We start from the raw sequence: 25,753 nt of genomic DNA, 5'->3' as shown, positions 1-25,753 counted from the left end.
ATTATTAATTCCACTTACTTTGAAAGAAAACTGAACTGCAGATTCTGGAGGGTAGACTATGAAGTGTCTTAAGGTGAAGCCAAAACCCTGAGATGTCCTCCTTAGCACGACAGTTTTAGGACCAGGCCAAGAGAAAGTTTCTTCCTCCTCCGATGGCGATATAGCTTCACTCTGCTCTTTTCCATCTTTATTTTTTGATGCCTAAAAGAGAAAAAGATATGCAGAGGAGTTTTAATTTGGATCATTGAAAAATAAAAAGAGAACAAGAGTAAGAATTCCCAGACACGCCTGTACACTTGAAAATAGAATTTTTTTCCCCTACAACTAAAATAACTTGATGACCACTAGTATTTTCAAATGTGTATGCTAAAGCAGCACCCCTTTCACCACTGCATCTCTGGTCATACTGCACATAGAATAACACTTAAATTTTAGATGAAGATAGATATTAAAAAAATCAGCATTCAACAATGAAAGACTTGAAGGAACCACAAGAAATGCATACAGCTTGCATGTTTTATTTGCCTTCTATTTAGAGATAAACACGTGACTTCCAGGACCCCATTTCTGGCTGTACATATATCACATACACAAGTACAAAACAAAGTTCTTCCCACACAATTCAGGGACGATTTTCTTGACTAGTACCTCCTCACTTAATGCAAGTAAAACAAAACATGCAATTGGTTAGACCTCTCCAGTAAGACATTTTCCTCTAGTCATATGTAAAACTTCACACCTATTGTCTCTCTCAACATTTCAGCATGCAAATTCTAAACACAAAAGTAAAAATGTCTCCTTTCTTTTTACAGTCCTACAATCCTTCCTCTCATACAGAAATAAGCAATCTTGGGTGGGTTTTTTTCTTATTGGTAATTTCATATACCTGTGACTCAAGCAATATATTTAAATACTTACCTTCTCAACCTTATATAAAATCTTCCATTTCAACTTCCAAAGTGAGTGCCATACCAGCACTCAAAGGCAGGAGACACAAAGAGAGCATGCAAAATTCTATGACCCTCCTCTAAAGACTGTAGTTCAACGATGCGTGAAACAAATTTAGATACCAGAGCCTATAGCCTATTCAAAGGGTATTCAAACAGAAATAATAGTCTTCTTGTCCTCCAGTAGCTCTGCTGCTGTGGCTCAGCAACTGGCTGATAAGTGCCAGAATTTACTGCTTGGTTTCTCCCTGTCCTGCTCCAAAATAATCTCTTTTGCTTCAGTCTTAGAGCTGGAATCTCAAACTGCAGTGCTAGTCGGCAAGGTGGACTCGGCCAACTCCAACCAACATCTACAGAGAAGACAGAGCATTTCCTCTCTAGCCATAAGGAGAGCAACACATAATACTACAAGGAAAATATTGCAGCTCCTTGGTGAGAGTTAATCCACCAGAACAACATTTTGCATTCAGGTATGTAAAACACAACACATTTGACCACAGATGCTACAGTTTGTCCTCAAAAACCCACATCTTGCTTTTGTCCAACAGGGAGAACCAGCAAATACTAGCAAGTGCTCCAAAGACCAGCCTCCCTACCTCCAACAACCCTGTTCTCAGCAAGAAAAAAATCATACAAATGGACACTACAGCCAAGCCAAGAAATGGAGCCGCTTCAGGAGCAAGAAAATATGGAGCAACCAGAACAGCCTGACAGCCTGCTCTTCCAAACAGCCTGGAAGAATTAATGCAGATTTTGGAACGAACAGTTATAAATACCAAGGACCTAATCTCAGCCTAGTCTGTCCTCATCTATCATCTTCATTCATGTTTTAATGTGTTAATGTGAAACTGAGAAGACTCTGTAATTAGATGACTAATGAACAAAAAATTAGTGAGCACTGCAAAACTGCCAAGATGAGACGCTCGAGCTCAAGTTCAAACAATGCAAAGATTAGGGTAAAATTTACATAATCCTTTAGCCTAAGGATGGAGTTTGTTATTGAGGTGTTCCTAACCACTCTGTTCAGCTTCCGAACACAAGAGCATTTTATCAGTACTGCACAAATAAATGTCGCTTTTCAGGCTTTCAGTCTCAGGACGCATGCAGAAACTGGAGCCAGTAAGAACATTTTGATCCTAGTAAACTGGCAAAAGAAATAGCTCCTAGTAAGAAAAATATCACAGACCTCTAAAAAATGACAGTGATTTCCTCCATCAAGTGACTCACAGCAACCCATCTATTTAATATTCCCTTGCAATCTTTTGTTTCTTCTCTCAGATTTTTATACACAACACACGATGCAAAGTTTAAAATGATCCAACAATCACAGATATTTAAAAATGTCCATAAGCAAATGCCTATAGTTAGAAATTGGTAAACAATAAGCTTAAATGTAGCACTGAAAAATTCTAAGTCTTCAATATACTTCCATCCTTTTTCTAATAAAAACCTCCTTAATTAGCTAAAATGTAGTTTTAGTATGTGTAACAACTAAGGACTGTAATTTACATACAGAAGTAGTGTAACCTCAGTTCAAAAGAGACCCATACAGAGAACTTCACTAGTTTTTAGAAACAGGAGTTTCAGCATTTCAGTGTAGCAAGAGAACCTCTAATTTCCTTGTGATTTCATTTAAACATTTAGCATTCACAAGTTACTGAATTAGGAGTTACTCATAAACCCACAGTCAAATAATTATTTCTTAAAAGAGCACACTAAAAGGGAAAGGTGAACTTTATGCCAACCTTGGACCCCCTGCAAGGTCTGCCAACAGGGTGACACAAAAAGCCAGTAGTATCAGTAATAAATGTGAGACAAGTTCAGTAATAGCAACTTTCAGCGACCACAACAAGCAAGAATCTGATTTATAAAGAGAATCAACATCTGTTGAATAACCCTCTGACACTTCCAACCACAGCACACACACCAGAATATCCCTTGCCAGAAAAAGCTTTAAAAAGGAACAAGAGAAGTTCTCAAAAACATAAACAAAACAAGGATGCAAGACAGCAAGCAAGAAACAGATGATGTTTAGCACAGGCAAGTACACAGTACTGAAGGCAAAGTCCCTACATTTTTACTTGAAAATCAAATATCAAGTTACAAATACATAAGTATCTCATATCCATAAGGGAATCTGTCTTTTGGGTAGAGTCATTTGCATAACAAGAGATGAGAAATGAATGCTTCATTTTCATATAAGATCTAACAAACCAAAGCTTATTGTGCCATACTCCTTACTGAAGAGCTGTATGTTTATTTCTCTATAGACTCAGTTCTCAAAATCAAAGTCAGAATGCATACAATCGAGTTCAAGGACTGAAGAATCCCAGGCTACTAAAAATTATTCAAGCATCATTTCCCTGGGGAATTTTTCATACAAGGTTTCTGCACAAAGTATCTCAAAGCATCATTTCCTGTTCTGTGCAATTGCAAGGACATACAACAGATGCTTAAGTGCACAGTAAAATGTATACCTTGTTTTTAATATTGTATTTAACCCTTCTTTCTGAGCAATGAAAGCATCCATGAAAAATCAGATGGCACTATAAAAAACTACATGAATCACTGGCAGCTTAACATACAGTAAGAGAATTACGTGAAATCAGTAGAGTAGCATTAATGTTTGTAAATAATATTTCAAATTAAAATTAAGTCTCAAAGCAATAGTTTCCCATTTTATCAGTCTAAATAATAACTAAACAAGCTAACACATCCAGCCTTCTAAAGCTCTTCCATGCTCTCTAAAGCCCCTCTAATTTTTAATCTTCTGATCAATTTACAGATCTAAATGTACAGTACTGTACAAGTTAAAAATCCTTACATGACAGGTGTAGGCAACTGCATTTGAAGCTATAAACAGTTATCTTGATAATCTAAACAGATAAACAGGTATGGTCTAAGTTGTGAGCACTGTCTCCATAGATGAAAAACTGTGAACACATGAAATAATTTATATATTGTACCATCTATTCTGAAAAATCATTAAATCTCTTTTAAAGTTGGTATGAACAATCAATTTCTATCTTTATTTTGTGTTTAGTACTCAAATTCAAAATTATTTCTTAAAGAAATGGGGCATGGGACTGGTATCCAGATTTGCTACTTTTTTAAACTCTTTTGGTTTATGCCTTTTTTTACCATACAGAATGCTTCACAAATAAATCACATAAGTTTCATTGTAGATGTAAGGGTTTCCCACACTACACTTTTCAGAGCTTACATCTCTATTTAAAAAACAAACTGAAACAAACAAGAAACCCCCAACCCCAACTCTCAAACCAACCAATCTCCCCCACCCCAGACCATCCAGGGGACCTGCCTATCAGTGCCTCAGTCACAACATGGAGACAGCCAGTGCTGAGCAGCACCTGCTGCAGCTGCACTTAGCAAATGTTCAACTTTTAGCTCATCTACCATGAAAAGTGATACTGATATGGCTGCTCAGCTAGACAGATATGTGCTCCATAGAAAATGAGCTGATGTTACCCGATTTTACTAATTCAACAGCCATCAAATGATGTTTAGGGCTTCTCAGTAACTACTGACATAAGCCAGAGGAAAAAAATGTAGTTATTAATTCCTAAAATCTTCCTGAGACACAGACAGGATATTACAGTCTAACAATAGCTGGGCTGACTTGAAAACAGGGGTATTTCTTGTATAGGGTCATCTGCTTTCCCCAGTTTTTGTACCCAGTCACTATCACTTAGCTAACTGCCCTGCTAAATATCTGCTATTGCAGAGAAAAAGGCTTTTCTAGGACAGTCTTGCCTTATTTAATGTGACAACAAAATAGATTCTTTAAAAAGCTAACAAAGAAGAAATAAAAAGGTCTTTTCTGGCTAAGCCTACAGAATGTGTAGGGAAAAAAAAAACCTACCTATAAGGCAGCCATATAAAATCTTTTCTGAGATACATTATCTCCATCTCATTTGCAGCATAGGAAGGCATACAGAGCACACCAAGACAGTATTTTATCTCAGCACCTGAGAAGCAGGATGACTCACACAAGGTGTACATTGAGTCTTTTTCTTTCAGTTCTCAGGCTAATGAACCAAAATTTAAAGGGAAATGGGTCACATTTATAAAGCTAAATATTATGATCATGTACTGAAACAGTCTAAAGATGTAGTGAGGTAATTTCTAATGTGTCTTTAAATCAAACTGGAATGCACAAACATAATTTTATACAGAAGTTATTCCTAGCTGAAGAAAAGTAATTACTGACAAAGTTGACATTAAGTAAATCCATCTTCCAGATTTTCAGAACACAGCCTTCATCTCAAAACAAATAAATCAGTTCCATCATTTTTAGCCTCAGGAAATACATTCATTTCTTACTGAAAAAAAATCACTGCAAAAAGACCAGCAGGAACAGTGGAACACAGAAAACCCTAACCCAAATAATTTTAGGCTTCTGTGTCCAATACCCACTTGTCTGAACTTCTGACTTTCATGTTTACCAAAATTTGTAATCTTGCCCTGAGTAGGTAGGATGTTGATAGAGACAGAAATTCAGGCAGGAAATATAACCTGTCAGTATATATACTGACAGTGTCCTTCCCTCAAAGAAGTGTTTCATCATTTTATGTCCTTGAAAGACAGCTACAGAGTATAATCAACACTATTCTCCAAACCCACACGGATGGTCAGAAATCAGTCTGCCAAATTAGTGAGATATGAGGAAGTCTATTAAAAGATTGTGGATGGTAATTGACACCACAAAAAAGGCATCTAGAATTTGCAGAAAGGAAGAGAGGCAAAAAAAAACCCTGAGAAAAACACCAACTGAATATTTAACAGCTGTACATGCTAGACTCGTTAAAAAACTCTCAGCCAAATTCCAAAGATGCATACAGCAGTGCATGCATAATACCAAAGTTGCCCCTTCTTTACTAACATCAACATTAACATACACAGTTAATTAAAAATATCCCAAATGTTTCAGTATTTTTAGTGTCACACTGGAGCATTCATTTTTGCATGCTACTCCAGTGTCACCCATCACACTAAGCAAGCAACAAGGTTAAAAAAATTAATAATGTTTAATTTATGTATAGATTTAAGCTGATGACAGATAATAATTAACTGTTCCTAACTACATGCTCTACCTACTTCATTCCAAAAGTACACCCTTTTTCTTGTCTACCTTTTAGAAATACAAACATTACTAGGGTATGGCTGAATGTAATCAACACCTGTCAAAGTGAACTTTGCCAAGCAGAAATAAATCACTGTAATTTAAAAATAGAAGTTTCCCTCTATCCAATAATGAGCTGAACTCTCAACATACAACTAAAATGCAATACAGATTCACAGCACAATATACTCAACCTTACAGTACTGACCATGTATTTATGCGATTGCTGACATTTGCTATGTGCTGATACACAGAAGTTAAATTAGTTCACTCCACTGAGAAAGCCTTTATCTACAGTGACATTGTAAAAGCGCTCCCCAAACAGAAAAATCAGGCAACTTGGGACACAGATGTACTAAAGCACAAAGGAGTTTCCTACCCCAGAGTATCTCTAAGGATTCCTCTTTGCAGAATAGGCCACAGGGAAATGGATTCCACTCAACAGATCTCTGACTAGTAGCAAGACCCTCAGAACACAAAGGTATCTGTCTCCATCCTGACCACTTCAGTGCTATATATTTAAGAAAGCTGCAGGAAGGACTTGGATGCTCAGTGGTTGTAACTGCTGAGCCTGTTTTCAGCAGTTACCAAGAGGAGGCTGCCTCATCATGAAGCACCTGAAACTGGAGATGCAGATGTAAACAAAACCTCAAAGCTCTAAAGATCAAACAGCTACAGAACCACACTCGCCACAAGATGAAATGTGGAGATAAACATAGCCTGAGTCCACACACATAAAACCATCAGTAGATAGCATTAACAGAGACAGAAAAAGCTAGTCTAGTCAGGGCCCTCACTCTGGGGTCACTGCTGTCTGGTTTTGGAACTGCGGCACAGCTCTTCTTCCATGCTACAGTTCTTTGTGAAGTGGAAGGGGAAAAGAGTAAGAAAAAATAAGAGTTTCTAGAGGAAGACTTCAACTCCCAAACTCAGGAAAAGCACCAGCACTCAGAATCGCCAGGGTCCCCATTCATCTCTTATCACGCAAGTGTCATGCATGCATGAAGCACAGGATATTGCTGAGACACCCCAACACTCTCTTGTACTTCAGCTGAGTGGGATGCACTAACTGGAAAGGGTAATAGATGCAAACAAATTGGAATAATTCAACTACTACTGGAATAGATGCAAACCCTTTATAACTTAAAGTGGAGGCTTTTACTACATTTAATGGTTCAATATCAAACAACAGGAAAACAGAAACAGATTATCAGTGATCACAATTAGACTAAGGGGAAGCCAGGCAATGCCATTCCTCCTGTTTGCTACTCACCTGGGTTGGTGAGGTGGGACTCAAGCAGCCATCAGCAACAGCAAGGTGGTCTCCATGAGCCACTCTCCCTCCCTAACCCCCCCTCATGGGTCTTGCAGAGACCCACAGTGAGACAATTCAGAGCAAGGGGAAGGCAATAAAGATGTGAACGTCCCTTGATGGAGTGACCACAGGTCTAGGTGTGTCCCTCACAGGAGCTCACCTCTTATCACAGTAACACACCCTTATGGCACTAAGCTTGGGTCCTTTTTGGTGTACTAACCAAACTGAATTCAGACATGTATTAGGACATCATCCTGGGAGCAAACCTACCTGTCTTTTAGGACTGCAAATCTCACCCAGATGGAATAGAAGCTGGTATAGTTCAATAACAAAGGCAGCAGCTGCCTGCCTGCAGCAGAAGTTAGTGAGGATACCAAATTTTGAAGTGCATCTCAGGACTGTACTTCATTAAAATACATAAATCATATCCTTAAACCAAGACCAGGTAAGGAGAAAGGCAACTAAGACGGCAATACATAACTACTCCCAGTGCATGAAGTAAGTGGGAAATCTGCGACCTTTCAAAAGCAAAGCATCTGTGCCAGCATGGCAGATGGCTGGGAGGCACAGGGAAGGAAACAAAATTCTGTCAAGCACCATGCAGACTACAGAGCTGGCTAGGGCTTGGAAGCAGGACGAAGGGATGCATGTTTCTGTGTACTTTCTGTCTACTTCTGTACCACTAGCATTGTAGTAAACAGTTATTCAAAGGAGAAACAGCATTTTGAAAATAAAGGATTTCAGTTCTCCTAAAGGTCAAGGCATACGCAGAAAACAAACAGTAAAAAGCTCCATGTGTGCATGTTATTACTACACAGCCCAAAGTTGCCTCACTGCACTCTACTGTTCATGAAAGGCAGCTCTGTAAAGCAGTTGCTGCTCATGTCAGTCTTACCACTAGACCTACAAAGCAAAGCTGAACGCTATCTACAGCGAGGATGATCTCAGAATTGTCCCCTCTGTGTGTCTGTTCAACTGAAAATTTTTCAGTTTACCTGGCTCTGGATTAAAAGCAGTAACATCCCAAGTGGTTCTGCAAACTGAGCCTAGCTAGACATACTTGCTTCAATGAAAGCAGCTTTCAGCTTCCCAGGCCAGGTGAGACTCAGTAAGAGTTGTTCTACTTCAAAGTAAGGAAAATTCCAACTTACTAAGTGCTGCCTAGACTCAAAGTAACTTTTTTCTTTTTCTAGACAGCACAAGCTCTGGTTTCTCATACAGTAGTTCTGATGGCCAGACCTTCTGAACAATGCTCTTAACGTCACCCAAATCAAGATCATGTCTGGTATGACTAGTGCTCCACCACTTCTTAAACAGGATTTCTCCACACTTAGCCCCTAACCCCTAAATCATCCACAAACAAACATAAACTAGCTTCTCAGATCTTCCTTTAAACTCTAGATAGTACCAAGTTTAGCACGTTTCAAATTCATTAATCTACCATATGTCTATTTTAGTTTTATACACACAAACTTAAGTATACTGTGTTGTGCGTGTAGACATATACACATATATTTGTAGTAGTTTGTACAGCTCTAGGACACAAAGTAAAAAGTATACAATGAAAAACTTCACAAGATAGAGATGCAAACTATTTTCACAATGTGTTTTGTTTGAATCTTAAATTTTGTTATTCAAAATAACAAACATGGAGTTCATAATATTAAATTTAGTCAGAAAAACATTAACAACAAAGAGAAATTGAGAGCTTCCTTGTTTTCTTATAGACCCATTAGCAAAAGCTGCCCCTCTTAACAGCTACATCCTTAAACTGGAAAGAAAGGAAACATCTGCAGGGCTGGTAGGTAGCTAGCACAACAGCAAAATATCATGTGATCTTAATTTAGCTAAATTGAAAATTTTCCTTCTCTGCTTGTTCTGTCATTGCTTGTTAAGAATAGGAAACTCTCTGTCCTCACCTCACAGTGTAATCTGAAAATATCAGAGACAGGAGACAAAGAAAGCATGCTTCTGCTCCTTAGCATTGAAGGTATGTTTGAGGTTGCTCCATGCAAGATACAAGAATCTTCTCAGCAGTCCAACAGAAGTTGTAAGTGCACCTTACACAGTCACCAGCTGTCAAGGGCTGCCTTATACTGCCTCTTTCAACCTGTGGGAATTTTTTCAGATCCAAGACTATGAGCTTGGACCATGACTGACTCTGCTTCCTACTAACGGGGAGAGGACAATAAGAAATGCCATCTCTGTCCCCAGCTAAGTACAGTACTGCAAAAATAGGAATGAGTGTCAATGAAGTTTGTATTCTTTTTGCTTCTAGAATAACCTGGTCTTTACCAAACACACAAAATACCAGATAGTTTCCAGTACACTTCCACCATACCATAAGCACAAATGTGTTTACATGTGAAATAGCTTTGCAGAAGCCTTCAAGAAAACCAAAACTGCTGCACAATATAAAATCACCTGCACAGACCCCATTCCAATAAACTGATGCTCCACCCTTGAAACTACTACCAGCCCTGAAACTACCTACAGAGTTCCTTCCCTTCGTAGTGTTTTTCTCCATTGCAGCCAGAGACTATGACTTGAATAAACAAAATTAACTCTACAAGGGATACAGTTAAAATTGACCAAACCAGCCAAGAGAACAACAATTTTTCCACAGCTTCCACAGCTTGTCCCTGTGGCAAGCCTCTACGTTGACTAGGCTACTTCAGCATGCAGCTACAATACTGAGTAAGAGCTTTACAGCTTTGGGGCTGAGCAGGGGGCGAGTGCATCCTTATACCTGCTCTCTAGTGAATGCAAACATGAGGCTGACCTCCTCTTACTGAAACTACTGAACTTTTCAATATAAACAGAACACGCTCATTTCTGTTCTAAAAACAAGAAAATTAGATCATTTACAGACTAGACACATCACTTCATCTGCCTAAGTGCATCACTGTACCTGCTGGTAACTCAAGCTGTTAAGGCTTAAGCTCATTCAGTACTGCACTACAGCAGCTTCACTTGGGATTTTATTTCATGTATACCAGAAAATTCTCTTGACCTGCCCAAAGCCAAACAGAAGCCTTTGGAAGATCAGGGATTTGATCCTTCAATGTCAAAGCTAAACAGTAACCTTAAAAACATGGTTATTGCACATGCGTTGTTATTCCAGAATTTGACTCCGTTTGTAGAAGATTTACCTGGACATTTGGGGGGAGTTTTAAGAACAACTGTATGGATCAAGGCTAAATAACGGCATAGGAGTTTTAACACAGAGAACATGGCTCAAAACACAAAAAAGACCAGTGAGACAAGATTCTTTACGTCCTCAAATACACAGTTTCCCTCCTCAAAAATAGCCTCTAAACAGATCTACATACAGCATGAGATACTCAAGTGTTAAAACTTTCTAATACTTCATTAATAAACTCTTTTAAACTCAAAACTTAAAAACAATCCTGATACTGTGTTTCAAGACATTTAATTTCAACATTCTATATAATGAGCAAATCAACACACTCTTACGTTTCAAAGTCCTAAACTTGGAAATGAAAATGCTTCTCCATTGTAAAGCAAAATAAAATAAAATTAGCATCCACAGATGTAAAGCCACATATCCAAACACCCAAATTAAATTATGACCGACCTCTAAATTTGTAATCTATTGTGCATATATAACAGGAAAAATAGCAGCCTTTTCAGTGAATAACTTCATTTACAAAGATACAATGCACAGGAAAATGCTTGAAAAAGGAGTGTGAAGTCATTAACATGAAAAAATACATTAAATCTTTATGCTCAGGGATGTCACTAAGAGGATAAAGAGGAGAAAGTTGTCCACAGGATTTTCAGTTTAACTGCAAATCCAAAAGCTTCTGAACATTGACTTATGGCAGGATCATATGTGACCTCACAGTTTGCATTGCGTGTATCAGTAGGAATGGTTGACACAGGTAACTAAATCTACATTTGTTTCTCTGTCTGGAAGCTGGAGTGGGGAGAGAGAAGAAATCTATTTTAATACAAATCTATTTGCTTATTTAAGAACTACTTGTCTTTGCATGCCTATTGTGCCTTAAATTGCTCACTGTTGCCAAGTTATTTCCCTGTACTTCTGGACATTACAAAATGTTTCTCCAGCAATATGAATTTCCACAATGAGTTAAGCCACCAGCTGTTTCATGCAATGATTTTACACTTTTTGCTTAAACTGAAAACAGCACACCCTGCACTGCTACCGAGACAGATTTTTATCATATTGCCTCCCTCCCTCTCCGAGGCAGCAGCAGAATAGTAAGATAATAAATATCGCATTTCAAAACCATTATCAGCTGCAAATATCTCAGAAGAAATGCAGACATCTTTGTTATTTCATCCTCCAAATGACACACTTGGAAGACCAAAAAGCATTTTTAATGTCACTGGAGACTCTCCGGAGGAAGGGCAATAGCTGCAGTGCACCAGCTGCTGCAGTACTGCTGCGTTCCGGGGCTTGAACAACAGTGATGCAAGAGCCAGGCTCGCACTGCAACATCGCATTCTCACGCTGCCTGCAATAATGAACTCCAGCTAAAAGAACAGGAATCAGACACCCTGGCTGCTAGGTCACCACATAATAACAAATCTTCATGTACATCAAAATAGTCTTTGATGAGAAGGTTTCTCCAAGACCAACAACTGCAAGGGTGAGGCCCACCCTGTGCAGTGAAATTTGACCACTGCAAGTTTACGGAATTTGCAAAATACCTACCTCTGGTTGAAAAACCCAAGATTTAAGTATTTACATGGCTGAAAGAATATTATAATTATTTTTAGAGACTAGGGTGCAGCAATAAGATTAAAAAAAAAAAAAAAAAGCCAGATGCAGTTCATCAAAGAACCTATGAGAACAGGACATGAGAAGATCTGATCTGCCCTCCTCAAACTAACAGAAGTCTCCTCAGAGCACAGTGCTGACCTATGCTCTGTGCTGGTCGGAAGACAACCTACACTTAATTTGTGGTCTACTGTTTCCTACCTAACACATGAAAGAAAGGCATTTGTGATAAAAAGAAGGAAAAAAAACCCAAAACCACTGTATCACCTACATTATATTACTCACCAGTACTTCTTCCAACCATCTGAAGCAGTGGAATTTATTGTTTTAGGCATACTTGCTCTATTGCATCTCATCATGGCCACAAGGTCAACTGACACACCAGGCATCTCCAGAGTCTGCTCATGTGCTGGAGGCTCATAAAGGACAAGGACAGAGGGAGTAGCTCCTATTACATCTTACTGAGGATGAGTCTAGTTCACACATTACTGAGGAAAAATATTACCTAGATCTTCCATACATTCATTGAGGAACTCCTCTTTGACCACAGCTAGCATGCTAAAGTTATCATTCCAAGATTACAACTCCAGATTATCATATGAAAAAAAAAAAAGCTTTAAGTTGTTAGAGCACTCTCACCCTCTCTCTTTTTTCTTCTTTAAGAAAAAAACACTAAAAATTCCTTGTTTATTAGGACCAGACTATATTAAAAACATAATTAATCATCTATGATACTGTTAGGGCAATCTGGATAAGTACAAATATAAATTTCCACATAAAGCTGTGTGCCGAGGTCCCCCATAAATACAAACTTTTTACCTACTACTCAGCTTCACTAATTCTACATCTGCAGTCATGCTGAAGCTCTGAATTGCCAGTAAGACTGTCACACTCGAATCTACCCCATGTCCCACAAGGCAATTGTCACAGACAACATATGCAAGAAGCAAGGCACTTTGGTACTTTGCAGTAACTCACTTTAAAAAATGAGTTTTTACATTGGAAGTGCAGTTCTCCCATGAACAAAAAGTAAAGGATGAAAAACTGCAAGCAATCAAGTTTATTGTCACTGAAGGCTTCCAACCTGCTCTTTATGGATCACCATGTGATACCCATCAATCCTATACAATGTTTGGACTAAAAACTGTAATTCATCGATGCCAACAGAACTTCACTAATTTACATCAGAGAATAATTTTATTTTAAGGGTTTTTGTTTTAGTATGAAACACTGTATATCCTTTGAAAACATATTAATACACATAGCAGTTTGCTGTATCAGAGGGCAAAGGTGGCCAAAGCAACTTTAATGTCACACCATGAAAATACTTCTTCTAAAATTTAAACCACTATGATAGAAGAAAATAAAATACCCCTGCTATTTCATACTTGCTCACTTCCTATTTTAAAAAATAAGCTTTGGGAAGTATATGCTCCAGAGCCAAGGCAGTGGGTGGTGAACAATTAAAACAAAAGAAATCCTTAGAATGACTGCAACCAAATTTGAGATATTATTAGTGACACAAATGTGAGAGGTCACTCATCTGCCTTCTCACCAGCAGCCTGCCTGGACACAGTGAGGTGGGAAAGGTGGAGAGCAGCACTGCTGTGTGGAGCAGCGTGCAGCTCTCCTCAGGACTGACAGCTTCCACTTCTGCCACAGCATTTCAGGGCAGCAGGAGCAGAGTAGCGGCACTGGAATAGCCCATAAACAAACTTCCAGCTTCATTTCAAAGAAAAGTATCAGCAACAGTTCATTAAATTGCATAGTTTACAGAGACTGGACCTCAGTTAAAGTAAACTCAACAACCCCAAACATACATAACAATTGCACTGTCTACTTAATAAAATCTAGCAAGATCAAACAGTTTTGCACCATTACTACCTCAAGCATGCAATTAATTCAGGGTATACGAATCTAAAGCTTGTTTCTTCTTTCCATATTGGTAAGAAACAGTTTTTAGATTATGTGAACCCTGTTCCGCATTGAGGTGAGGGGGTTTTGGTGGCTTTTCTTTGCTTGGTTTTTTTGTTTGTTTGTTTGGATTTGGCTGGGGGGGTGGTTTTGAAGGGGGAAGTGTGTTTGGGGTTTGGATTTGGCGGGGGGGGGTGGGGGGGGGGGAGGGGGGTGGTAGTGTTTTGGGTTTTTTTTAAAACCTTCCACTTCAATATGCTCAAAAAGCAATCCTCTTTTCCCTTCCCTCTAGTTATCTCCAATGCACTTTAAAACTCTGCAGGATTGCCCACATCCAAAGCCTCTTCTTATTTCTTTTCATTCCTCTGAAGCAAGGGAAGCAATTGTCATACTGCATTTGACTGTGAATTCTTACTCATATGTAAGCAAACAGACCAAATAGTTGGGCATATGTAAAAATTAAAAGTTTAAGAGAATGTATCATGTTTCCTCTGTTTTTTTCAATTTATTGAATTTTTTTAAATTCAATAGAAGATACTTTTTGCCTGTCACATTAATTAGATTACTTGAAAACCCAGGCACCATCAATCAGTTTTTGCACCATTAACAAAAGAACTAAAATAACACCCACAAACAAACAAAACCAAACCCCACCATGATCACCTTGCAGTGTATTTTCCTGATTAAGAAGCTTCAGTATAGATGTGACATACAGGGGTTGCAGGCATTTTTAAGTGGCAGATTATTTCAAAGGACCTCTATGCATAGTAGAAAAAAATTCTGCATCACCCATGTCCAGTAACTGTATTGAAACTGCAACTTTATAAGGATTGCCTACCTTCCCCTTACAACAAATAAAAATTAAATATATTTTCTTCAGTGACTGGCTGAATGTTATATGAGAAATATAGGTAATATCTAGAGTAACTTTAAAGCAGTATTACAACTGCATACACTATTTAAAAGGCTTTAGTAAGTGGATTCTATTTTAAAACATTTTCATTCAGAATCCAGGGAATTTTGTTTGTTGGCCTTTTTCTCCTCCAGTTCTACAGCAAAGTAGTGAATAAGAAGCATATCTGTCCATATTAAAAAATGAATAGAATCCTGTGAGCTATTTAATACCGTATATCAAAAGAAAAAACTGGTAACAAACTCCCCCTCACACTTATTTTAATCCTGTTCATGATCAAGTATTTTGAAATAGCCAAATGCTCGGTCTTTTTAAAGCAAGAAAACAAATCAGTTTTATATTTATTAACAACTTACTTTGTCTTGGTATATCTCCCCCTTCCTGTACATTGTATTTACCTTTTTGTGCAATTCATGAAACAAAATCCCTCAAAGCATAAGACTCTAAGGAGAAAAAACTAAAGTACTCAAAGTGTTTAAAAAAGCAATTATATAACCAAACCATGTTTTGTATGCTTACTATCTCTAAAAAACTCCTTAGTAAATAGCAGCATTTCTAACAGCTCATCTTCAGTAAGATTGGGGGTGGGGAGATCAACCCGAGCCTTTTTGTTCTCCCCTTATACTAAATTATATAATCATCTTGTATGCAAGGATAAGCAAACAACAAACCTGATCACTCCACGCACAGTACAGGTTACATATGAAATTCCAGTTGTGATTGATCACGCAGTCCAAAATCCTGAACTGGGCCATTGCTGTGGTGCACAGTGCTGCTGTGCTCTGACTCAGCTTTTGTCCGGGTGATCCTCGAGGATATGAGAGCTGTGCAGCAACGACATTCAGGAACAAGGACTTTCCTTCCTGTTCAGTCTCCCTTCCCACCCCAACTATGTGTCAAGTCAACAAGATAAACTGACAGAATTGCGTAACATTATTCAAAATAATACTTCCGAAGCTGACAAATTATGCATTCTTGGGAATGTATGGGAAATAAGAACATCCTAAGAAACCAGACAAAAGCAAACAAAGGCACTCTCAAACTGCACTTGTTCTTTTCCCTACCCCCTTCATTTCTGCTCCTGCTGAAATCACTCTAAATATAAACAATTTAGAGTCATAATTCACATCATATCAATCTTAAAACTTCCTTAGGCACAGCTGTGATGATGGCTCCCTATATTGTAAATAAGATTCAAAAGCTTAGGATGCCTCTTTTAAAAACAGCACAATACATGCAACTTTTTAAAGTCAGGAGAACGGCACAGTGTTCATAAAAATTATACAGGTTTATCTACTTTCTACTCTTAAACAGCAGACTTCTCTTTAAACCTGTAAAAGTACTGTTAGCATTGCACAGATATGCTGCCAGCCTTTTGTAATGAAGGATGACAATCCTATAGGTCAGGGCTGCAACACCAAAGGGATCTTGAGAAACTGAAGAAATACTGGAAAAGTTCCTTCCTTCCTTCATGTATTCCCTTTTTGCAATCTGCAAACAACAATCTTATTTTAGCATGAACCTCACTTACTGTATCTTGACTGCTTACCTAATATTCCCATTCCAAAGTGAGATTCAGAAATACAGGAAATGTGTTTCTGCAGAAACATACTAATTTTATCTGGGGACTATACAAACTACTGGATTAGTCACACAATCAACTTAGAGTAACCTTCAGTTTAAATGATACAATTATCTAACAACATCCATGAGATGCAGGAAACAGAAAACTGTCTTGGGAAAAGATGGAGGAAAGGTTGTGGGAACAAGTGGCCAATTCACCCTTTGGTTCAGTAATGGCCAAATGACTGAAAAATACTCCAAATGTCAAAGAAAATGTGTGCTATAAAAGCAGTCTGGAAATAAAACAAACTCGTACATGAGAGTTAAACAAATGGTGTGGCCAAAGAGCAGCTCTAACTTTGAGACAGTTATACAAATAAGGCTTCATTTGTTTTAACCAAACCAAATTAAAAAAATCTTGTTCCAATTTCTCATCCAAAGGACCCTGGAAATTAATACCAGAGTCCAAGCCAACCTCTTCCCTTCTTGCCAATGTGAATAGTCTGAAAACTTCCAAGACACTGTTGTGTACAAAAAAACCCAAAACTATTCTGGTTCATTTTAAGAGAGATAAGAGATATGGCAGGAGATTCTCTATTACATTTACAACACCTAATTGTGCAAAAGGGAGAACAACAACATGGCACAAAACTAATGTGCTCTCAGGTCAAAAAAAAAAGGAACAATAACATCTCCAGTTAGGTGGTCTGTAATGAAGCAGGCAGGGCTGACATGACATGTGGCTAGAAGAAATGTCCTGCTTAGCAACTATTACTAGGTGGAACAGATACACTTCCTCACAAGAGACACCATTTACTATCCAAGCTTGAGAAATCTTGGAGAGGATGTCTGGGAAGGTTTTACAGAGCAGGGGGTCACTGCAGAGATGCCAGAGCAGACTGAGGCAGTGAAGTCTGCAGGACAGCAATACTGGAACGAGGAAGGACCTGGCACCCTGCAGGACTGGCAGCAGGGATGCTGGCAGAGCATGTGGGGCAGCCTACACATGGCTGGAAATGCAGCCAGCTGCACATTTGCTGGACTGTGGAAAAATGCTGTCACCAACTAAAACAGGCAGAGGGAAGAGGGAAAGCAGATCTGGAAAATTAAGAGAAGACTGCTGTTCTATACTAAAATCAACATCAACCAAGTTCTTCTTAAACAGTGTTTTAATACAATTTTGCAGTGATTGGTTTTACTATAATTTATCTACTTTTAGATTCATCAAATATCACTCCATATTAATTTCCTATGAAGCATTCAACTTCCTAATGAAGTATTCAACGTATTATATTAGAAATCTCCTACTGTACAGTATGTTATTATTTAAAAAACAGCAGTTACAACTCAGCATCAAATTTGTGTAACTCTTTCCACAAAGGCAGCAGCCATTATTTACCCTTTACCTTCCATTCATTTTCAAATCCATTTCAATGAAATCCTAAACCTATTCTGATCTCTGACAATCTGGACAGTGTTTAAATATTGCAGATAAAACCATAAATAGCAATACAGAGCAGTAGGAGAACATTTTCAGAGTCAGTCAGTCAGTCTTAGCCTGCCAGCTGCTGCCAAAGGTTAGTAAGAAATGCCTGTAAATTCCAGGACGCACAAGAAACACCTGAGGACAAGTTGTCTCAAGCTTGAGTCTTTACTAAGGTGCCTCAGGTAAAAGGAATTCACAAACTGCAGCAAGAGCAGCACCTTCCACAGTAAATTTCAGCTATTGCTTAAAATGGACTGTCTCAATGTTTTTCTCCAATCAGTCTTTATGCTTGTAAATTTGAATCTGCTGTTACTGTAAACTGTTCATCAACCAGCTTGACAATTGCCCTCATTTACAAGAGCTAAATCTCCTTCCTGGCACGATGTTAAATCAAATTCCACTAATTCAGTGCTCCCCGGTTCTAATCTTATTTTCTTTACTGTTAACATGTTTTTTCAGAGACCATTTTTACTCCTCCTAAGCATAGTTACTATGTATGAAGCTTCCTTAAAAAAGGCATAAAATCAAGAGAAGTCTTCTTCCCTTTTTGCCTTCAACATTCATTTTACCAATGCCTTTCTTGGAAAAGTTTAATACAGAAGTAAAACTGAAATAATTTTTGTTGTAAGCATTAAACTTCTAAAAACTTTTGCTCAAAATATAAAAGCAATGCTTATACACTGAATTTTCATTTTGAAGCATTTAAAGATGCACCCATGGCATAACTAGAGAATGACAGATCACACACATCAACATTAGTGAGCACCAAAGGACTCAGTGTCCACAGAAAATTTGAGTCCAGCACTCAATTGCTCAGAGAGCTCCTTATCATACACTGAGCTTTGACTGAAAAATAGATGATGAATGTCATCCAGGTTTTGAAGTTCTACCACTGGTCAGCTTCATGCCTCTCTAAGTAATGAAGGGACAACTTAGGATTCCGAGAACACAATGAAGCTGAACATCAATTATGCAATTTATTAAATAAAAAAATCAAGAACCTATTCAATGTCCTCTCACATCTGTTGCCAAGTCCAGTGTTCTCTCCTGCTTAAAAATCAAGTTTAAGATCTCAACATTTTCAGGTAACTAAACTAAAAACAGCTCACAAACAACTTCCTCATCTCTTTCAGAACTCTCCATCTTCGTATGCAGATTCTAGAAGGTTATAAAGGAACATTTAATTTCCCTAAAATTGTGCCCCTCAAGTATCTAGACTCTTCTCTAAAAACTGCAGTGAGCTTCCTGAAACAGGAACTGCTCATACTCACACAAAGGAAGGGCTTCCATTTCCCTAAAACTCCAGATATTTTTCTACATGAGTAAATACGCAAACCATACCCAAGGGTCAGCACATCAACAGCACACAGTGAAGCATGTACCAGGAAGGTGCTGTTCAGAACTTGCAACAATTCTTTGAAAGGGTAAATCCTTCACTAACAAAGTGCAGACTGACAATGATGATAGTGAAGCTCTGGTGGAAATGTGGGGGAGTTTTAGCAACTGAAATTGAGACGTGCACAAGAACAAAAAAGGAAAGATGTGTCTGAAGAAAAGGTGTTTTCATTGCTTAAGTCTCAAAGGCTGACAAGGAAAAAAGTTCCTACAAACCAAGTCAACAGCAGGAAGAGGCTGAAAAATGATTCCATTCTGAGTTCTTTCCTATGATTGAAATTGTTACAAAAATCTCTGAACATTTTTTTAAAAATGGAAGAAACAGTAAATACAAAAGCCATCTCCCTCCATAGTGGAAAAAAAATATCTGGACTGTTTCCTTCCCTCTGTAACAACTCCTTTTTAAGATGTAACACAGTTCGTAGAATTAGAAACACAAGAGAACCTTAGGGGGAAAAAATGCAGCGTACAACAGGTGGAACAGTACCATTTCTGGCTTTTTAACACATGCAAACCAGTCTGCTACAATTCTACTGATATTTTCTATTCCATTCTACTGGTTTCTCAAAACCTGAGAAACTAAGGGAATGCACAAGACATACCACTTTTCCTTCAGAAACTCAGGGCAAAAGAAAATAACTGAGATTAGCATAACTGTCATTTTTCTTCTGCATAAATGCAACTTGTATTTTATCAATGTATAAGCCCATTAGATGAATTCAACAATGTATTTTGTGATACATTTTGTAAACATAGCATTCAACAGTCTGCAAACACATTCACAATATCTAAATCATATAAAGAGAGTTGTCCTAGTAATTGTTTTAAAAACTCATGCGGTGAGGTACTCATCTATTTGGCTACCTAATTCTTCAAGAATTCCCCTGCACCCACTCTCAAGACAACTTCACCATCACGTTTGCTTCCTCGAAGGACATGCGATAGCAGGATTGATCTGTCAGTTTGAGTCACAGCACGGTGAACTCCTTTTCTCTTGAGCAATCAGTTCAGTTCATCAGTTAAGCTAAAATAGTGCCCACTTCCTGGGATTTTAGCCATAGTCATTTTCAGTAGACTAGGCCTGTGTTTCCTTTCTTTAACCAACTTCTAGCATTTCCTTTTCTTTATCTGACATATTCAGCCACAGATCTCTCTGTTTCAGCGAACAATCAACATCCAAACAAAACCTGACTTTTGACTAGCTTTAGCTGTAGGAAAGTATCATTTTGCATGTTATCCCATAAAAATGAATATACTCAAATATACTTTGATTCCTCAAACTGCACTCTAGTAAAGCAGCTGGCAATCTTTAGAAACTGGAAGCAAGATTCTAACACTGTTCTAGCCAAGAAATGCACAGCCAGGTTTAGTGAGGACTGAGTAAGAAATAAAAGCCATATGTACTCTTTTGCAAAGTATATTCTGTCACACCATTAAGGACTTGGGAGCCTTTATGGTGCTAACGAGACCAAGCTCCTGAGAACATGTAAGTTTACTGAAGCTATCATCACTGCTACCAAAGAGCTCAATGTCTCTCAAGAGCAGATCACTTGCTTTTCACCTGCAAGTTCCTGGATGGCAAATGTACTGCTCCTGTGGAAATTCCTGTTCATCCAATCCAGTGTTCACACAACTATACTATTATTGTTTCAGTTTCCACTTGCTCTCACTATCTTTAGTTTTTATATCAGCAGAGGATTAAAACAGCAAAATCTAGCAAAAATTTTGCAGAAGTCTATTTGTCAAATGCATTTTAGATCACATTAGTACTATTCACCTGGTTATTTTACATCATCTCCAGTCTAAGACAAAATGCAACGTGACTTAATTTGAAATGTCTCTACATGGTAATTTTTCATGTCCGAACAAAACACAGACGGAAAAAAACTGCCATGCTAATTCCTACCATAATGCACTACCCATCACTACTTATTTGGCCCCATGAAAACAATAACTATAAGATACATTACTAGTTGTTTCTAGCTTACATCTGAATCTCTAGAAGACAGTGTACACACCAGCAATGATGCAGCCATGATCAGGTTAGAAAGTAGGCAGGTCTCCCTTTCTTTTTTTACCCCCAGGAATGATAGTAAAAGCATCTATATTAAATCACATCAAATGTAATGGCTTTGGTATCAACAAGACACACATTTTCTTTTACAGAAGGCTATTCACTTACAATATTAGCGATCCTATCTGAACACATATGGGTTCACAACTGCTTGAGCACCACCACAGGAAGAATTCTAACAGGGACTTCCTGTTGTCTTCCCATTCTTCACTACACTGCAGCGCCATGCGATCAGCTCAGCCGTTTTCTGATCTCAGCACAAAGCCAGAACTAAGTTACTTGCCAGCTTAAGACAGGGCTTCAGAATGCTAAAACTTCTATTGTAATAAAGCAGAATCCCTACATGCATTAATGCCTATAGAAACACATAAGAAAATACAGTGTTACCTCTGGTGATTACAGAGACAATTCTTCCCATTTATTGGGACATTTATTTAAATAGCAAATCTATTATAATACATTCACGTCTTCTCAATAACCTAGCAATCTCTAAATATAAGGCTAGGATAAAACCAAATTGTGACCACACTTGAAGCACCTTCACCTACAGCCCTCTTATTGAGACCAGAGGGTGTTCAGAAGGCTGAACTGTTCGTGTACAGAGAACCACCTTCCTGAAAGACAATCCCACTAAGCAACACCCATGTCACTCAAGAAACAGTGCCAGCCTGATCAGAACACAGACATATTCCTGCCTTCTCTGCATTCAGACTGTAAGAAGAGAACCAGAATTAAAAAATATTACTGCTGGTAAGCACAAGAACTATTGAAATAGTAAGATATTTTCAATAAAATCCTCCTATTTCTGTTAGAATAGTATGTTCTCAGTACTTGATTACATAATTTACTTCAAAACACAACTCTGATATATAGAGAATAACAGCTGAATTGTCCTTCAACACCAAGTACAAATTTTGAAGTTAACATAACCTCACCTAACGGGCAATCAGAAGAGCTGAGCTCTTCCTGAAGCCAGTTAAAATGAAAAAAAATTAAATCTTCATTAAAATAAAATTACTAGAGCACATGTGAAGCAACTTGAGTTTATCACCTAGCAAAATAATCACATTTGCTTCCTCTCCCTTCCTTCTCCCTCAACTGAAAGGCAGTCCACCAGTGAAACAAGAAAGGGACTGTACTGAGCTCTCAGTCAGAAAGGTAAGCTCCAACTTCAGAAAGCAGAAGTCTAACCTCAATTACAACAAAGAATTTCCAAACATTTCTTTCACTTAACTAGTTCACTGACTGAACTGAAAACCAAAAAAACCCAGAAAATCAGTTTGGGCATGCTGGAAAACATATTACATAGCATTATTGATCTTATTTTTCACAGAACATCCTTATTTTGCTATTCTTAACATACAGTTTTTTTTCCATGAGTATGTTTTTATTAAATGATAACATACCCTTACAGATTGGACATCTCTATAGTGTTAAACTTTACCACCTGCACTATCAGAGTCAAAATGTTTCAAACTCAGCATTAGTTCTTCAAGGTGTTAGACTTCAGAATGACAATGTGAGTTTCTTTTAGAATTGCTCTCCCAGAATTCAAGTAATGATCAGCCATTGTACGTATGTTCTCAAAACCCTAGGAAAAAAACTTGTAAGTGAACGTTACATTCCTTAATAGCTTCCTTTAAGTCTCCCACGGAGCAAGAGCCCTAAGCTCCTACAGCAAGCCTTTTTAAGGCTGCTGTATCCCAGCTGGCAAGGACCATGATGCTGAACACCCTCCTTGGCCACTTCACCTCTACACCAAGAGAGATCTCGAAGTACCCTTCACAGAAGCCTTTCCCCTTTTCCTACCTGTGGTCTCAAATGTACAGATTGAGTAGAACTCCCACATTGTTAGTGTTACACAAATGCTACAGAGGAAGGTGCCATGCAGAAACATTATTTATACTGAATTACTCAGTGCAGTCCCAAGCCCTTTGTCAGTACCTTTTTTCCTGCAGATACATGGGCAGGGGACATAAACTCTAAGACACTGGATTACTAATGACCAACGTTCTTCCCACCTGCACTTCTACTTCCCTTTTGTAGGAGGGTACAGTGTAAATATACCAGCTAACATATGCTACAAACAAAGCTACTCTGGGTTAGGTTTTCAAATCTGGCAGGCAACTTGTATTGATTACAAGCAACATAATGCAGTACAGAGAAGTCCTGTCACACACAAGCTACAGAACCCAGCCGAGAAACAAATATCACCACTTGTCACTCCCAAGAGAAGAAGAGTTAAATAAAAACAGCTTGTTAATTAATACAGCTTGGTGACTTATGCCTAGCTTTCTCTTCTGACTGTCCCCAAAGTCTGAACTTGCACAGTGCCAGAGGCTTGTCTAGAACTTGATGAAGCTTTCGTTCCTTTGAAGGAAGATAAGGAATCTCAAACAAACAACAAAATCAAACACCTCTGTTCCCTGTACTAAAAAAAAAAAAAAATAGTTTAGACCATATAAGCATGCTTCCATATGCTGCATTTTCAGAGGCTTGAACTCTGGTCTTTTTAAAAGAACCTCAAAGACTGACCTCTATAATATCTAGTAATCTCTCTAGGCAATTTACCTAACTGGAAGAGATTAAAAAATTCAGATTTTCCTTCCATTTTCCCATACTTTTTTTCTATTAGGAAAATCCCCGTTTTGCATGAACAGTGTTATCAGATCAGTCATGGGACACAATCTGATACTAACTTTCATGACTTCCATTCTTTTTTGTTTTATAAAGTACATAGACTTGATCAAAGCTCTTCCCCACCATTGTGCAAATTTCCATCTCTTCTCAAAAGTTTTCATTCATCCAAAGGTAGATAGATTTACTTGGAAGAAAATACTCTTTAAAAGAAGTTAACAAATACTCCAGGGAGCTTTGGAATTCTAAGAAGGCTTAAGGTTTATTTTAGAAACAAATTAAACATATCAAGTTGCTACATGAGTAGTAGAACTGACTTCAGTCTCATACATCTTGTTCCCCCCATCTTCTTTCATGCTGTCAGATCCCCTGTAAGGGAAAGAATGGTTTTTTGGCAGTCACACGTGGGCTGACTGGCCACAACAGCTCCTCCACCTCACCTTCAGTGCAAGGCATTAACCAGTCTAAGACAAAATGCATCTTCCTACTGAGTGACTATGAATTTCCAGGCACTTACATTATCTCTGAGACCATCTTCTTGACTTGAAATTTGGCCAAAATTGGCCAGGGACCTTCGAGAGAAACTGCAGTGCAACTAACAGATGGGCAGACTGATGCCATGAACAAAATAAATCAGATTCAAGAATTTTTACTTCTTCATTCCATTACAACATTTGTTTCTGACACTATCTTTTGCCTGAAGAAAATGAGCCTTGCATTTTCACCTGCACTGCCTTCAGCTACTTCAGCATGCAATTATCATACAGAAATGCAGATACTATGATATTTTCATCAAAAGTAAAAGAAGAAACTTGCAGAAGCATAAGCTAATGCTTTTAATACATTTTGATTTTATAATGCTTATATACATTCTTTAGGGGAAGAATCATAACTGAAAATTATGAAATCAGAAATATTCTTGGCAAAAAAGTATGCGAGTACAGGTGGAACAATAACTTTTCTTTTTCTGATCAACACACATTTTCCAATAGATTAAACTTCACTTTCCTCATTTTTTGTATGTCTGTAGGCCTGAAGATCATTTTTTTTTCCTAGGGAGCAAAAGTTCAAATTCACAAAACACAGGCAGAGCAAAGGTATTGTTGCACTTCTCTTTACAAGGTATAGCTCTAGCATCTAAGCATCTAGTTAGGAAATTCAAAACAGCAAATACAGACCAGGCAGATGCTCAAGGCAGCATTATGTTGAAGAAAGGAGTACATCTGAAATCCCACTTTTTTTTTACAGTTGAGACAACAGAATGTATTTTCAGATGCAACGTGAAAAATTACTATGTGAAATTACCGCACAGCACATCTAAATGATCCAAGGTGCAGAGAAGCCAGGTGTCTGAATTTGTCTCTATGTAACAGGCAAATTAGCTGTGGCATGAAAGAGACTTGACACAATACTTAATAATTCTTTCATACAATGGAATTTAAAACCCTTTTATTTCTTAACCACAGGATAAGAGGAACTTTTATGACAAAAACACACAGTATGCAAAACACTACTGTAGCACTGGCAAAGAACTGCTTTTCATCAACTAGAAGCACTACCCCATTACATTTACAGAGGAAGTCAATAGCTTCACCCTC

At 38.0% G+C, this 25,753-nt stretch overlaps 1 protein-coding gene across 7 annotated transcripts in view; it reads right to left on the bottom strand.

The window, feature by feature from the left end:
- The window catches only part of ARHGAP21 (Rho GTPase activating protein 21), a 112,210-nt gene that overhangs the window by 65,677 nt on the left and 20,780 nt on the right, over positions 1 to 25,753 (bottom strand). For 5 of the 7 annotated variants that reach the window (XM_030264514.4, XM_030264517.4, XM_072925450.1 and 2 more), the window contains one exon: positions 19 to 201. In XM_030264514.4, the coding sequence (XP_030120374.4) occupies positions 19 to 201 (183 nt within the window). Of the gene's footprint in view, positions 1 to 18; positions 202 to 15,671; positions 19,280 to 25,753 lie in introns of those variants that run through there. The other 2 variants (XM_030264516.4, XM_072925451.1) reach the window with 2 other exon arrangements.

The sequence above is a fragment of the Taeniopygia guttata genome, chromosome 2, assembly GCF_048771995.1.
Source record: "Taeniopygia guttata chromosome 2, bTaeGut7.mat, whole genome shotgun sequence".
NCBI lineage: Eukaryota > Metazoa > Chordata > Aves > Passeriformes > Estrildidae > Taeniopygia > Taeniopygia guttata.
Note: the sequence above shows the minus strand (reverse complement) of the source record. Positions and strands in the feature narration are given on the sequence as shown.